This window comes from Lynx rufus, unplaced genomic scaffold (genome assembly GCF_022079265.1).
Source record: "Lynx rufus isolate CCGP_SWC_20201006 ecotype Redwood Valley unplaced genomic scaffold, mLynRuf1.p SCAF_8, whole genome shotgun sequence".
Classification (NCBI taxonomy): Eukaryota; Metazoa; Chordata; class Mammalia; order Carnivora; family Felidae; genus Lynx; species Lynx rufus.
Window position 1 is genome coordinate 100821850 of NW_025814896.1, and position 13546 is coordinate 100835395.

General features: G+C 52.0%; 1 protein-coding gene across 1 annotated transcript in view; it reads left to right on the forward strand.

The window, feature by feature from the left end:
- The window catches only part of ATOH8 (atonal bHLH transcription factor 8), a 39303-nt gene extending 30902 nt beyond the window's left edge, over positions 1-8401 (forward strand). Inside the window, exons 4-6 of the mRNA XM_047069199.1 lie at positions 4090-4236; positions 5494-5608; positions 8380-8401. Coding sequence (XP_046925155.1) covers positions 4090-4236; positions 5494-5608; positions 8380-8401 — 284 coding nt within the window. The remainder of the gene's footprint in view (positions 1-4089; positions 4237-5493; positions 5609-8379) is intronic.
- The last annotated feature ends 5145 nt before the right edge of the window (positions 8402-13546 follow it).

Below are 13546 nucleotides of genomic sequence, written 5' to 3' on the forward strand. Positions count from 1 at the left end.
CCGGTCTAGACCAAGGATGCTTCCGTGGGCCCTCGTTCTGGTCAAGCCCGAGGAGAAGGTGAGCTCTCCAAGTCCAGCCTTGTCTTCTCCAGGATTCCACCAGATGCTCAGACCACTGCCTCTCAGGGTGGGGCAGGGGCACACCTGCCTCCCTCTTGCCCTCCTGTCCCCCCTCAGCCACTCTGGTGACTCTGCACTTTGCCCTCGGCCTGGTGGGGAGGGGAGAGCAAAGCCTCCCCCTTGCCCAGGGCCTGAGGCCCCTGTCTGGCTGCAGAAATTCGTTGCCAAAGATTCCACAGAGACACTGAAGAAATGGTGGTGACAAAACCCCACGGCAAAAAGCCACCCCATTGCTCTAGGACTTTTGCTCCTCCTGTTGCCCGACTTCCATCTCAAGCCAAAGACGAGTCAGCGATCCCACAGGAAACTCATGGAAGGGATGGACATTTGGTGACCATTGGAAGCACTCAACCCTCTGACCTGGCACTCTCTTTCTACGCTGGGTCCTGAGCTGGCTGGGTACAAGATACGCCTTCTGGGGGCTGTGAGAGGGGGCTGGGGGTGCTTATATGGAGTGGGATGTGAGATCCTGGCCCTCTTCTCTCCTTCCCACTGGCTGCCTAGGCCTCTGTCCCTGATGGTCAGTGTTCTGGTCCAGGCTTCTTGGGCCCTGAGCATCATGGCAAGGGAGTAAGGGGGAAAAGAAACGAATTTGACCACCCTGTACCCCACCCCAGGGTCTTGTCCCCCAAGGTGACCAGCCTAAAGGGTCTTTGCTCCCCAGCCAGCCCAGCCAGCCACTCCTTGCCCATGGCCCACCCTCCTGGCTGGGAAAACAAGATGGTGCCCTGCATGAAGGCCAGTAGTCTGTTCCCGGTTATGCAGGGGGTGGGCAGAGGGAAGGAAGGGACCAGGGAAATGGGCCAGTAAGGTGGCGAGGGGCATGTTCAAAGCCAAGGCCTATTCCTTCCTTGTGCTCAAAAGGCCAAAGCTGTTCACATCTGTGCTCAACCATCTGCTTCAAATTGAAGTAAAAGCCCAAACATGTAAAGAAAACACTTGCTCGTGTTGAATGGACTCTGTGGGCGACCAGGACTTTGGCTGGTCAGTTAAGGGGGAGTTGTGGGAGGAGGGGAGAGGCTGGTGTCGGCCTAGAAGTTTGGCATGTGAGTGTGTGTGTGTGTGTGTGTGTATGTGTGTGTGTGTGTCAGGGTGTAGGGAGCCCTCACCATGACCTCAAATCTGGACTAGTGACCAGGAGGCCTGGTCAGAAACATGTGAGGAGCTCTTTCCACTTCGTACCTCACTTAATCCATTCCACAAGTTTATGAGGTGGGAACTGTCATTTTAATCCCATTTTACAGATGAAGAAATAAGGCCCCAAGGAGACAGTGATGGATCTGGCCCTCAAATCAGGGTGATCTCATGCCAAATCCTGTGCTCTTACCCCCTTTCTGGCCCCATAGTCCAGTCCCAGCCCAAAGTCTTTGTGTGGCCTTGTCACATCACTTCGCCTCAGTGGGCATTTGGGGGTGGGGAAGAGGTCATAAGATAAGAATGGGGAGAGGACTCTCAGGGGCAGGGCTGCCCAGGGAGATGGGAGGTGATGAGGAAAGGAGCTATGCTCCTGCAGGGTGCACATTTGTCCCTTGGTTCAGCCCAGCCACGCCGTCTCTGTCTGCTCCCTCGGATCCTGGACCGGGTCCTGAATGTCTGCAGGTGCAGCTGACTGACAGGAGCCTCCTCCCCCTGCACTAGTGTTTCCCAGGCACGGCCCTTTGCCAAGAACCAGGTTGTTGGACAGGTCCTGGATCTGGGACAGAAGTAGGGGACCCAGACTGCTCAGAGCACTCCTCAGAGCAAAGGTGCCCTGCAAGACAGAATGGGCTTGGGATGGGGGCTACAAGGGGATGGTCACTGGGGTGCCCAGGTGGCTCAGTCGATTGAGCATCCAGCTCTGGATTTCAGCTCAGGTCATGATCTCATGGTGGGGAGATCAAGCTCTGCGTTAGGCTCGGCACTGACAGCATGGAGCCTGCTTGGGATTCTCTCTCCCCGCCCCCCCCCCCTCACTGCCCCTTTCCACTGTCTCTCAAAATAAACATTAAAAAAAAAAAAAGGTTGGTCACCTAGGGCTCCAGGCACAAGGCATATCCCCACTCACTTGTCTCCCTGACTTTCTGAGTATTGCTGGTGACACTTCCTAGGGAAGCAGGAAATGTGGACCAAACAGCATGAAACTTATTGACATAAGAGGACCCTTTCTGTTACTAAAAGGTGGGGAGGTACCCTCATCCTGCTGCCAGGGGACCAGACCCCATGGCCTTACCACCCAGAAACAACCTGTGGCCTCCGCTCCCACCCCTTTCTTATTCCTGGCCTTTGTAGCATACTTCCCTTTCGTTCTGAAGCATCTGTTGGTCATTAGCTGCATTATCAGACATTAAGCTGGGTGTTCACAATGGAGGAATGGATCTCACAAAGCACCTGTCTTCACGGAGCTCATGGACCTGTACAGGCAGATAAGCAAATAATTATGATACAGTCAGATGACTAAGATGTCGTTGGGAATTTCAGGCAATTCCTCCAAAGAGGCCTTGGGAGTTGGGTCTTTAAGGATGAACAGAAGTTTTCTCTGTGCAGAGGAATGGGAGAAGGGCTTTTAGGAATACCTAGCCCTGGCGGGACATTGGAATCACCTAAAGAGATTATGATTATTGATATGAAATATTTATGCCAAAGTCCCATCTCCAGAAATTCCGATGTATTGGTCTGGAGTGTGACTTGGGCATTGGGATTTTTTAATGTTTAATTTTGAGAGAGAGAGAGAGAGAGGTAGGGGCAGAGAGAGAGGGAGACACAGAATCCAAAGCAGGCTCCAGGCTCTGAGCTGTCAGCACAGAGCCCAACACAGAGCTTGAACCCATGAACTGTGAGATCATGACCTGAGCCAAAGTCGGTGCTCAACCAACTGAGCCACCCAAGCGTCCCTGGCATTGGGATTTTTAAAAGCTCCCTAAGTGATTCCAAAGTGCTGGCAAGATTGAGAGCTACTGGTCTAAGTGGGCTCAGGTTTCTGACAAAAAAGTGATTTAGAATCACTGATGTGGGATACAGGCCGGGCCAAAAATGTGGATGGGTGGACGTGGGTGTGTGTGTATAGCTCTGTGTGCACATGCGTGCACATATGTGTGTGAACGATTGAAAGTTCATGCTTTTCTTTCTTTTTCCAGCTTCTCCCCCAGTACAGCAGCTTGTGTTTGTGCATACACACACACACACACACACACACACACACAAATGTACACTCCTTCTTGTGTACACATGCACATCTGTATACACGCTTGCAGATATTCCCAGGGAAGGGAGATCCACTTGAGGTAGATTGAGATTGCCAATTTTCACTGGCAGCCTTTCAGGCCATTTTATGGAAGCATCCAGGCAAGAAGACCCTCGACAGGATAAAAATTATGAAGAGCCACCCCCCTCACGTCCCAGTCCAGCGGAGGGTTTGTGATCACAGAGCCCTGCAGGTTTGTTTGCGGCACAGCCTCCTGCTTTGTTGTTTGCTCTGCGTCCTGAGCCCACGTGCTGGTGATGGCTCATCAATCACCAGCCACAGAGGGACCCAGGGGACCTGCGAGTGACACATATGTCTGTGTGTGTACCTCTGAGTGCCTGCCTGGTTCCTGCAGCATGCATGCTTCCTGCTCTCCGCAGGACACAAACCACAAAGAACTGCTCCAGGACTCGGAGTTCCCAGCTCCACCCAGCTTTATAAAACTTCAAAAACTCTGTGCACATCAGCTGCACTGCTTCCTGGTTCCGGCCCCACATCATCCCAGAAGAGAGGCTTAAGTTCTGGGGAGGGCGGTCCATGAGTCCCTGGGCCCCTTTCTGGGCTCACAGCTGGGCCAGGGTCCCAGGTGGATTCCGTCTCCCCACACAGTGACTCCTTCCTGTCCCCATCGCCATCACTCTGGCCTGAGACATCCTCCTACCCTCCCTCTACCAACCTGAGTCCTCCAAGGGCCCCGGGCTGTCCTTTTTTCTCCGACCCACCCTCACCCCTCTCCCCTTTCTCACCAGCCTGCGAGGAGGAGGGGCAGGTCCCAGGGGCCAGAACAGGTAACAGCATGCAGGGACTGTGCTGGGAGCTGGAGGAACCCACAGAGCCCCTCATGCCCGTGATCCAGGGCGGAGATGTGGGCAAGTGCTGTGCTGTGGTCAACCATGGTAGGCCAGCTGGGAGGCCGGAGCTGGCACTGCACTTGCCTCCTTCTGTCCATGCTGTTTTCTGAGCAGCAACGTAGTCATCACAAGTAGCCCAGTGACAGTCTGGCCTTCTCAGAGCAAGACTTGGACATCTCCAAGTGTTTCCTTCAAGGGGACTTGTAATGCCATTGTCACTCCGACCTCTTGCTGCCGCCAATCCTGCGCAGCTGTGTTCTGTTTCCAGGCTCCAGGAGCACAGGGAGGCATGGAGGGGGACCTGCCTGGGAGGTGGGGTGGGGGTGGGGGGCCAGAGGAAGGGCAGCTGGCTTTTCCTTTGCTACCGCGCCCCCCCCCCCCCCGCCATCCTGGTTCTCACCTTGGCACACTCCTCCCCTCTGATACCCCAGCCCCCAGACGAGCTCTGTTTGCCTTCCTGAAGCCGGGCACCCCCAAGGAACTTGTATTTATAAATAACGACCTGGTTTTACAGATATTTGGGCACATGTCTAATCTCCAGATGAGCTATGAATTCCTAGAAGGCAAAGATTGGGTCTAATTCATCTCCAAATCCTCGAAAAGGCCTTGCAAAATGTATATATTGGTTTCTTTGTTAAATGAATAAAAAAGTGGAAAATATGGTGATTCCCGCATTTACTTTCTTCCTTCCACAAATAGCTACCACGCAGCTAATTTGTTCAAGATCCCGAGAGAGTGGGACGCAGGCGTTTTCCAAAACCTCAAAGAGGCTCCAAGGGAGAAGGGCCAGAGCAGAGTGGAGCCTGGGCTGGGGGCACCTTTGCTCTTTCTGCAGCTGAGCCTTTTGAGACCCTGCGAAGAGGACAGCTTCAGAGCACACGGGCCAGGCACGGAGGAAGTAAACTGCTGTGGACCGGGTATGGATGAATGAATGAGCGCTGCCACACCCCCTGACCGCTGCCTCAGACATCACCAATCAGCGGTGGCTCTCCTTCCCGGGCTCTGCGGTCGGAGTTCCTGACCGCCCTCCGGGCAGTCACTGTTAATCAATCGAAGAGATGCGCTCTCTCTGCCTTCCTGGAGCAAGTTTCGGTAGGAACACCCTCAGACCAGCCTGCTGGGTGCACCGCCAGGAAGACCGGACTGAGGCTAGGTTAGAAGGCCTGCCTTCGCTATTGCTCATGGGGCTGTGTGGCGCCCCCTGGCTGGCCTGTCTTTGATCTGTTCCCGGCTGACCCTTCCTCCGCTGTGGCTGATAGTGGTTTATTTCTGAAGTCCCTCCCCTGGGCCCATCTCCGCCAGGGCAAAGTCCAGGTTCCTTAGCTGCCCAACAGATCTGTGGCCAGTGGTCCTCGCTGTCTTCCAGCGTCTCCAACATCCCCCCCAGTCTCTATGACCCCCAGTTTGGCATCCTGGGGTGCTGGCCGAATTCCAGGTTCCTTTTCTCTGGCTGCCCCTGAAACAACATGCTTTCTGAACCCTAGTGTTTGCTGCAGTGGAAACGGTTCCTTTTCAATCTAACTTTCCTCTGCATCGGATCCACCTAGGCCCCCTGGTTCCTCCCAGAACTGGAGTTCTCCCAGTCCCGAACCTGGGCACCCAGAGGGACCCTACTTTACCCAACAGCAGTGGCCTAGGTCCTAAGGTTCCTCTCTCCTGTTGAGATATAAATAAAAACATCTCCACCTTCATCCTGTCTTCACAGAAGGCCAGCATCGCTCCAGATCTCTGAGGATTCTCAGGGGCCTTATATCCCCATGGTTATCTCAGCTTTGACTTCTTGGGTCCAGTGAATTCATAATCTCTCTGCCAATTGCCTCCTATGGCTGATGCTGTCTCTCTAACCTGCTTCAGCTCAAGGGAACACAGCCACATTTCCTCAATTTCCCCCAAACATCACTCACATATGGCAGTTGTATGTAGAGGAATTATTTTTCTCTTTCTTGATGATTTTTAAAGAAATGTTTACACTCACACACAAAAAGCAAACAAGGCCTTGCCTTTTTCTTCCCAATTTATTTAGCTGATTTCATATATTTTTGACAGGTTCATCATGTTTCCGGCAGTTATAAATATTTTCCCCTCTGGCTTCACTCCCTGACACTACATTTCTGGGCTGTGACTCACCCTAAGTTGTCCCACAGCTGGGGCTTGAATCCAGCCTTTTTTCTTCAATCTAATATCCCCCTTAACCAACCCCAGGTCCCCACCAAACCCAGGCCAGACAACATGAGACTATAAAATATGATGTCCAGTGGAAAGGTCACGAGCAAACAGGGCGGCTGGCTGGGGCTCTCACCCACCCTCAGCTGAACAGTATCCAAGGTCCTGCTTCTGGGGAAGAGATACATGGGGATGCATGCCCTGGGGCAGCCACATTTCTCCCTTCAGGCTTTCCTGTAAGGGAAGCCTGTCCCTCCTAAAACAGCTGACTGATGACACCACCAGGAACAGGGGACAGGACAAAGCCTGCCCCTCCCCCAGGAAGCAGACAGAGCCCTGAACTTAGCCCTGTGCCAGCCCCATACCCCAAACCACCTTCAAAGCCATCTGGCCCACAGACAACAAGCATTCATCCTCTGGGGTTTCATTTTCAGCTCCACACCAGAAGTTTCTAGAGAATTTCCCTCTTGCACACACATACATGCATGCAACACACAATTTTTTTTTTTTTAAATAAAGAACTCAAAATGTTTCCAAGTTCCAAGAAAGAAATCTCCATTTTGGGGGAAGAAAATAAAACAAAAAGCAAGTTTTTTGGCACACTTTGGGATAGCTATGTTGACCTTTATTTTCTAAATAAAAACCCGGATTTGAAAAAGATTTTGGTGCCTCTTTCAGGTGTGAGAGGCAGCCTAGGAAGCCAAATTTGTAATTTGGGGAAGAGCTCTAAGATGAACAGGACTGGGCCTTCTAAGAACAAAGGCTTCAATGATCCTCTCCATTGGGAGCCTCAGCGTAATATACTCCTCTGAAAAGTCCTGCAGTAGGAAAACATTTAACTTTGAGAAATGAGCGCCTCTCCAACTTAGTTCAGCACTTATTCTCTTTAAAAAAAATGCTGGGACACCTGGGTAGCTCAGTCAGTTAAGCATCTGACTTCAGCTCAGGTCATGAGCTCACGGTTCGTTCGTGAGTTCAAGCCCTGCATCAGGCTCTGTGCTGACAGCTCAGAGCCTGGAGCCTGCTTCAGATTCTGTGTCTCCCTCCCTCTCTGCCCCTCCCCTGCTGGCACTCTGTCTCGCTCTGTCTGAAAAATAAACATTAAAAAAATGTTTTTACTGTGGAAAAATGTATGTAGCATAGTATTTGTCATTTTAACCATTTTTAGTGTCACAATTCAGTGGCATTAAATATGTGCACAATGTCGTATAACCATCACCACTATCTATACCCCAAACTTTGTCCTCACCCCCGTAAAAACCCTTCCCACCTCCCCATGGCCCCTGGTAGCCTCTATTCTACTTTCTGTCTCTATGAATTGGCCTATTCTAGGTAACTCATGTAAGTGAAATTTTGTGCCATAATTTGTCCTTCTCTATTAGCCTTAATGCACTAAGCATAATGCTTTTAATAAGGTCTGTTCATGTTGTAGCCTGTGTCAGAACTTTATTCCTTTTTGTGGCTGAATAATATTCCGTTGTATGTATATGCTACATTTTGCTTATTCATTCTTCTATTGATGGAGCACACTTAATCTTTATTTCATACCCCTGTCTCTCATGGGACACTAAGAGGGTTCCCTGGAGCACAGTTTGAAGACTGCTAGTGTGTGAAGCCACTAGAATGTTTGGATTTTGAATGGGCCAGGATTTTCTTACCCACGTGCTTGCCCCAGGCACTGCCGGAAGTGCTCTGGTCAGCTCAGTCTCCAAACTCAAGGCTGGGCTGAAGCCGCGAGAGGTGAAGCTGTCTGAGAAGTACCTTGGAGGGGTGCTCAGTGGTCAGTGCTTGGGGAGATGAGGGAGAGCCTTGCCCTCTAACCCTTGCAGGACACATGGCCCTGCTTGTGCTGTGGGGACCCACTGGGATGACTGACAGCTCAGTGTTGGTGACATCTGTCAGGGCTGCCTTCCCGGGCTTTGATGGTAGGACTGGACAGGAGCCAAACTTGAGGGGAGCAGTTGCCTGAGAGGCCCCGGCCCCCTCTTGGCAGCCTCACAGGTGCGCCCTGTCCTGTTCCTTCAGGGAGCTGGACGACATGTTCTGAACCACTGCCCCTCCCCGCCCTTCCCTGTCAGCACTTCTCACCGAGACCGCTTTCTAGCAGGCAGGCAGACCCTCGAGGCTCAATCCCCCTGTAGAGGGTCTTCCGCTGCTCTCTCTTCCCCCACGAGTGGGTCTGGGAAAGGCAAGCGAGGCAGCAGCCAGAGTCGAGCCTCCTGTGACTGGGGGAGAACCTGGTCCCCTCTGGGGACCTGGAGGCCTGGCGTCCAGCTTGGCCGCCTCTCTTGACTACAAGTAGCCAGTGGCTCTGTGACCTCCAAGGTCTCTCAGAGTGATGTCCAACCTGGGTCCCAAACTGCGTGGGTCCTGCCTGTATGCCGGAGGTCAGGGCTCAGGTTACAACCCCACACACAGGCTCTACCACCACGAGGAGCTGGAAGCCATGCCTCGTTCTTGCTAGAACGGCTGTTATGTCTCCTCCCCAGAGATTATCTTCTAAACCAGAGAACTATTTGAAGGAGCAAAGACCTTGCCAGAGTTGTGAGCAAAACAAAAAAGCAACGGCATCTTTAGAGAAACTACAAATAAACGAGTGGTCATCCTTCTGATCTGGGTACAGGTCACCTCCTCAGCCCCCAGCCCTGTCCCCTCAACAGAAGGCCCTTTACCCTTTATCCAAACTCCATGTGGCTGGGGCCCCCCAGGACACCTCCCTTCCCCTCACGTCACTGATACTTGGATCTCCTTCCATCTTCCTGGCCCAGATGTGGGCTCCAGGAGGGCAGGGAGGGGGTCCGGCTGTCTTCCTCTGCAGGCCCCGAGGCCTTGCCATACAGCACGGCTGCTCTGGGGTGGGAGGGCTCCTTGGGATTCTTTGCCCTGGTGAGGGGCTGCAGGCTGAGCCCAGAGGGTCCTGCCCATCCCACCCCGGCCTGCGGGCCATCCTGCCAAGCCCAGCAGAGATTCAGGTGAGGGAGAAAATGATCAGGTAAGAGGAGTGTTCTCGGTGTGAAAGGAGTGAGAAGCAGGAGTCAGATGGAGCACACAGTGAGGGGACTCGGTGACGTTGAAGCTTCTCCAGCCCAAAGCTGTGCAGAGGATTAGAGTAAAATCGCCTCCCCCACAGGACGAGGTTGGGGGTGTTCACCCTTGCTGGGGCCTGTGAGCACCTGCCTCCTAGGGCCTGAGCCCACCTTGAGGCCTGCCTTCTCCCAGAGCTCTGGCCCCCTCTCCCACCTGGGCCAGTCTATTCTCAGGGGGTTTTCTTCCTGGCTCACAGAGCCCAGGAGCCAGGAGCCAGGCCTCTCTCGGTTCTTCTCTGTCCTCTGAGGGAGCCCATTTTTGCCTCCTGGCTTCTTTCCTCTCCCCAGCCTGGTTTCCTCAGGTGTGGGTTCAGGGTTCAACAGCATACTCCAGGCCTCTCCTGGCATGCAGATTGTCACAGGTGCCAGGGGCCCTGACTCTGGTTCTCAGCCCTGCCGCTTACTCCTGTGTGACCCAGGAGAAGGACTCCCCTCTCTGAGCCTCCGTTTCAATTCATAAAATACGTGGTTGGAGGACATGATGACTATATCTTCTTCCAGCTACATAATTCTGTCACTCTAGAAGTTATCGGTCAACACCAGGCTGAGTTAAAAATCTATTTAAATTAAAAAAAAAAATCTACTTAAATTCTATTCTAATTCCACCATTTTAAGCCTGCCTGCCCCATCAGGCATCACCCACGGTGGGAAGGAAGAGGGATTTCATTCCATCTGCTTTTCTCACTCAGGACTGGCCTTGGCGGGCCTGTCCTCTCCCCTGGCCCTCTGAGCCCCTCCCAGGGCTGTGGAACTTCCTCCCACCCGGTCCTTAGTCCTCAGTCAGGGGCTCGTTTCCTCCCCAGGGGCCTGAGCACTTTCCCAAGGAGCCAGTGCCTTCCTTGTTGCCAGGCCGCTTACTCAGAGGCGGGGCCTGGATCCTCTTGGCAGGTACCGACTTGCTGTGGATGAGACTTAATTAACACAGGATCCGATTTCCTCCGGTCCTGGGTGAGAGGCACCGCCTCAGGCGCTCAAGGACACAGCAGCGCGGTCCATTGTTGTCTGGAGAAGTCCAGCTGCTGCCCCTGCACTGCTGGCAGGGTCTGTCAGCTGCTGTCCCCTTGCTCCTCCTTGCTCCGGGGGGCTCTTTTCGCTTCCCTCCCTGAGGGGGTCATTCAAGTACACGCCCACCCTCACGAGTGAAGTCCTTCCCCGGGGCCGCATCTTCCAGCCCTCTCGCTCGGGACGTTCATGATGCTAAGTCCAGAGTTGGCCCTCAGTGCTCACCAGAACTGACCTGTCCACACATTTGAGGCAGCCCATCCCCCGCCCCCGAAGTAGCGCTCTGTCCCTCTGGGCTGCCTGCTACTGCTCTGGCTCCTCCTTCTCAGCCTCTTTGGCCTGTTGGCTGTCCTGGGGCTCAGGGCTCTGGTCCGTCTTTCTCTCTCCTCCCTAACCCTTTGCAGGTCAATGACTTCCAGATTCATAGCTGCGTTCCAGAGACGGCTACATCCCTCTCAGAGGAAAGCCGGGTCCTACAGCCCCCTCCAAGGCCTGCACCCCCTGCCCCGCTTACCTCCCTGACCCCACCATCTACCCCTCCCCTCTCTGTGGCTCTGTGGCCCGCCTCTGGGCCTTTGCATCCGCTGTTCCCCCACCTGGAATGCTCTACTCCACAATATCCCCATGACCTTTTCCCTCGCCTTCTTCCATTCTTTGATCAAATGCTGCCTACTCGGTGAGGCCTTCCCTGATTATTCTATTGTAAATTGCCTTCTCTGCCTACTCAGTAATTCCTTTCCTCCCCCTGGAAGTAAACTCGCTGGGATCAGGGAGTTTTGTTTGTTTTAGTCACTGCATTCCTGGTGTCTAGAACATTGCCTGGCACATAGTAGTTGATCAACAAATATTGGTTGAACAAATGGCTGGATGCTTCAGTGTTTGTCCCTGTACATATGTCTTCATGTTCCGGGGGTTTTACTTCTGCGAGTAAATCCCAGAAGTGAGACTGTTATGTCAACTGCACATAGTGTAGAGTACTTTTAGTTTTAATAAACAACCTCAGATTATTTCCCCACAGGGTTGTAGCAGGTCATGCCCATTTTCCTGCCTGTGCTGGATGTTATCTCACTCTTGATTCTTGCCAACGCGCTAATGAGGGGGGAGGCATCTCATTGTTTTAATTTTCATTTTCCTGACTAACTAGAGAAGGATGTGTTTCTTATTTATTGACCTCTTGAATTTTTCTTACTTCTGTTGAATGTCTTGTTCACAGCCTTTGCTCATTTTTTGGTTTTGGGAGTGGTGGGGGGGGGAACACCTTACCTTTTCTAATGAGCGTTTAAAGGGAATCTTCATTTCTTAAAAAAAAAAAAAAATTCAGGGACGCCTGGGTGGCTCAGTTGGTTGCGCATCTGACTCTTGATTTCAGCTCAGGTCATGATCCCAGGGTCATGGGATCAAGCCCCGCATCAGGCTCTATGCTGAGTGTGGAGCCTGCTTAAGATTTTCCCTCTCCCTCTGCCCCTCTCCCCTGCTCACTCTCTCTCTCTCTCTTTCTCTCTCTCTCTGAAATGAAATGAAATAAAATAGAATAGAATAAAGCAAATAATTCTGATACTTATGAAGGTTCTGGAGCTGTTGTCCTAGAGTGAGTATCCTGGTTTGCCACTGGGATCCCCTATGAGTTTTGGAATTAAAGATGTTTTAAAGTTTTTTTCTTGCTGATTCTCCATATTTTCTACAATGCATGTTGTTACTTCAAAAAAGATGAAAAACAATCATAGGAAAGTCGTGCTGTGATTCCAATGATGATTAGGATGTACTTTTTTATGACAGTTACATAAAAAGCCTCTCTGTGTATAGAAACTCTAACAATGGATCAGCCAAAATGAAAAGGTGGGGAGAGATTATGGGTAAACTTTCCTTACAATGGGTGCCAGGTGAGTGAGGCAGGGAAGAGGTGATGGTGAATCCCTAGTGGAAAAGGATGAGCTGTAGGAATGATGGCACTTGGCCTACAACACTCTAGGCTGTGCCTTGGCAGACATCACTAATCAATCACTTCAGTGGTTTCTCTGAAGTCCAGACTCAGCCTTAGAATCTTTCTCAACCCAGTAGGCCAAGGAGCCACCAGTCACAGATCAGAGTTGGGGGGCAAGATGAAACCCATTCACTCACTCTTGCCCAAGCAAGGGGCAGTGCAGTCAGCCCCACAGAGGTCTCTCTTGCTGGGGCAGGGGCATGCTCCCCAGTGACCTCATGGCTGCCCCGGAGCTGCAGTCCAGTTGGTTGCTCCTGCCCAGAAGGGGCACCTAGGGTGTTTTCGACCTGCACTGGCTCCCATCATGATAGCTAGCATTGCTTTCTGGAATCCCTTTTCCTCTGGACTCTAGGTCTTGCTGGTAACTGGGAACACTGTCGTCAGCCTGGATGCTTGCTCTGGATTTTGCCCAGACCCTGGCACATCCCCTCGGGCACCACACCTTGGTTGTTCCTGCCATTGGCCTGACTCTCCAGCCTCTGACTTCTGTTCTCATGATTCTTGGCCTGCCTTTGACCCGCCACCCCCTGGACTCAGCTGTGATGTCATGCTCTGTGTCCAGTGGCACATCCCGACTCTCTAACCAGGCTCTTGGCCCTGCCTGCCTCTCCTTCCTGCCCTGCACTTGGCTGGCCTCAGAGCTGACAGATTCACCAAGACTCACTGCAGTTTGCCTAGAATTCCTCACTGACCCTCCTCCTCTACATCAGGTAGGTTGATTAGAAAGGATAGGAGAAAATATTTTTTTAACAGCTTTTTCTGTTTGGGGAGAAACAGTAAATGATACAGAAAAATGACATAGAAATGTATGGAAAAAGTCGGCAGTAATTTAACCACCTGGAGATAACCACTGCTATTAAGTTGGCAAACACCTTTCCCAGTCACCTCTCTGCCTCCACACCCGTTGAGATATGTGTATATAAATCGTCTTAAATGGGATCATGCTGTTAGTCAACCTGCGTTTTTCACTCATCCATATGCCATGAACATCAGAAAGGATGCCATTGATGAAAAACATATTTCCTGCTCCTAGAATGTAAATTAGATTCCACCAGATTCTTTTTTTTTTTTTCAACGTTTATTTATTTTGGGGACAGAGAGAGACAGAGCATGAACGGGGGAG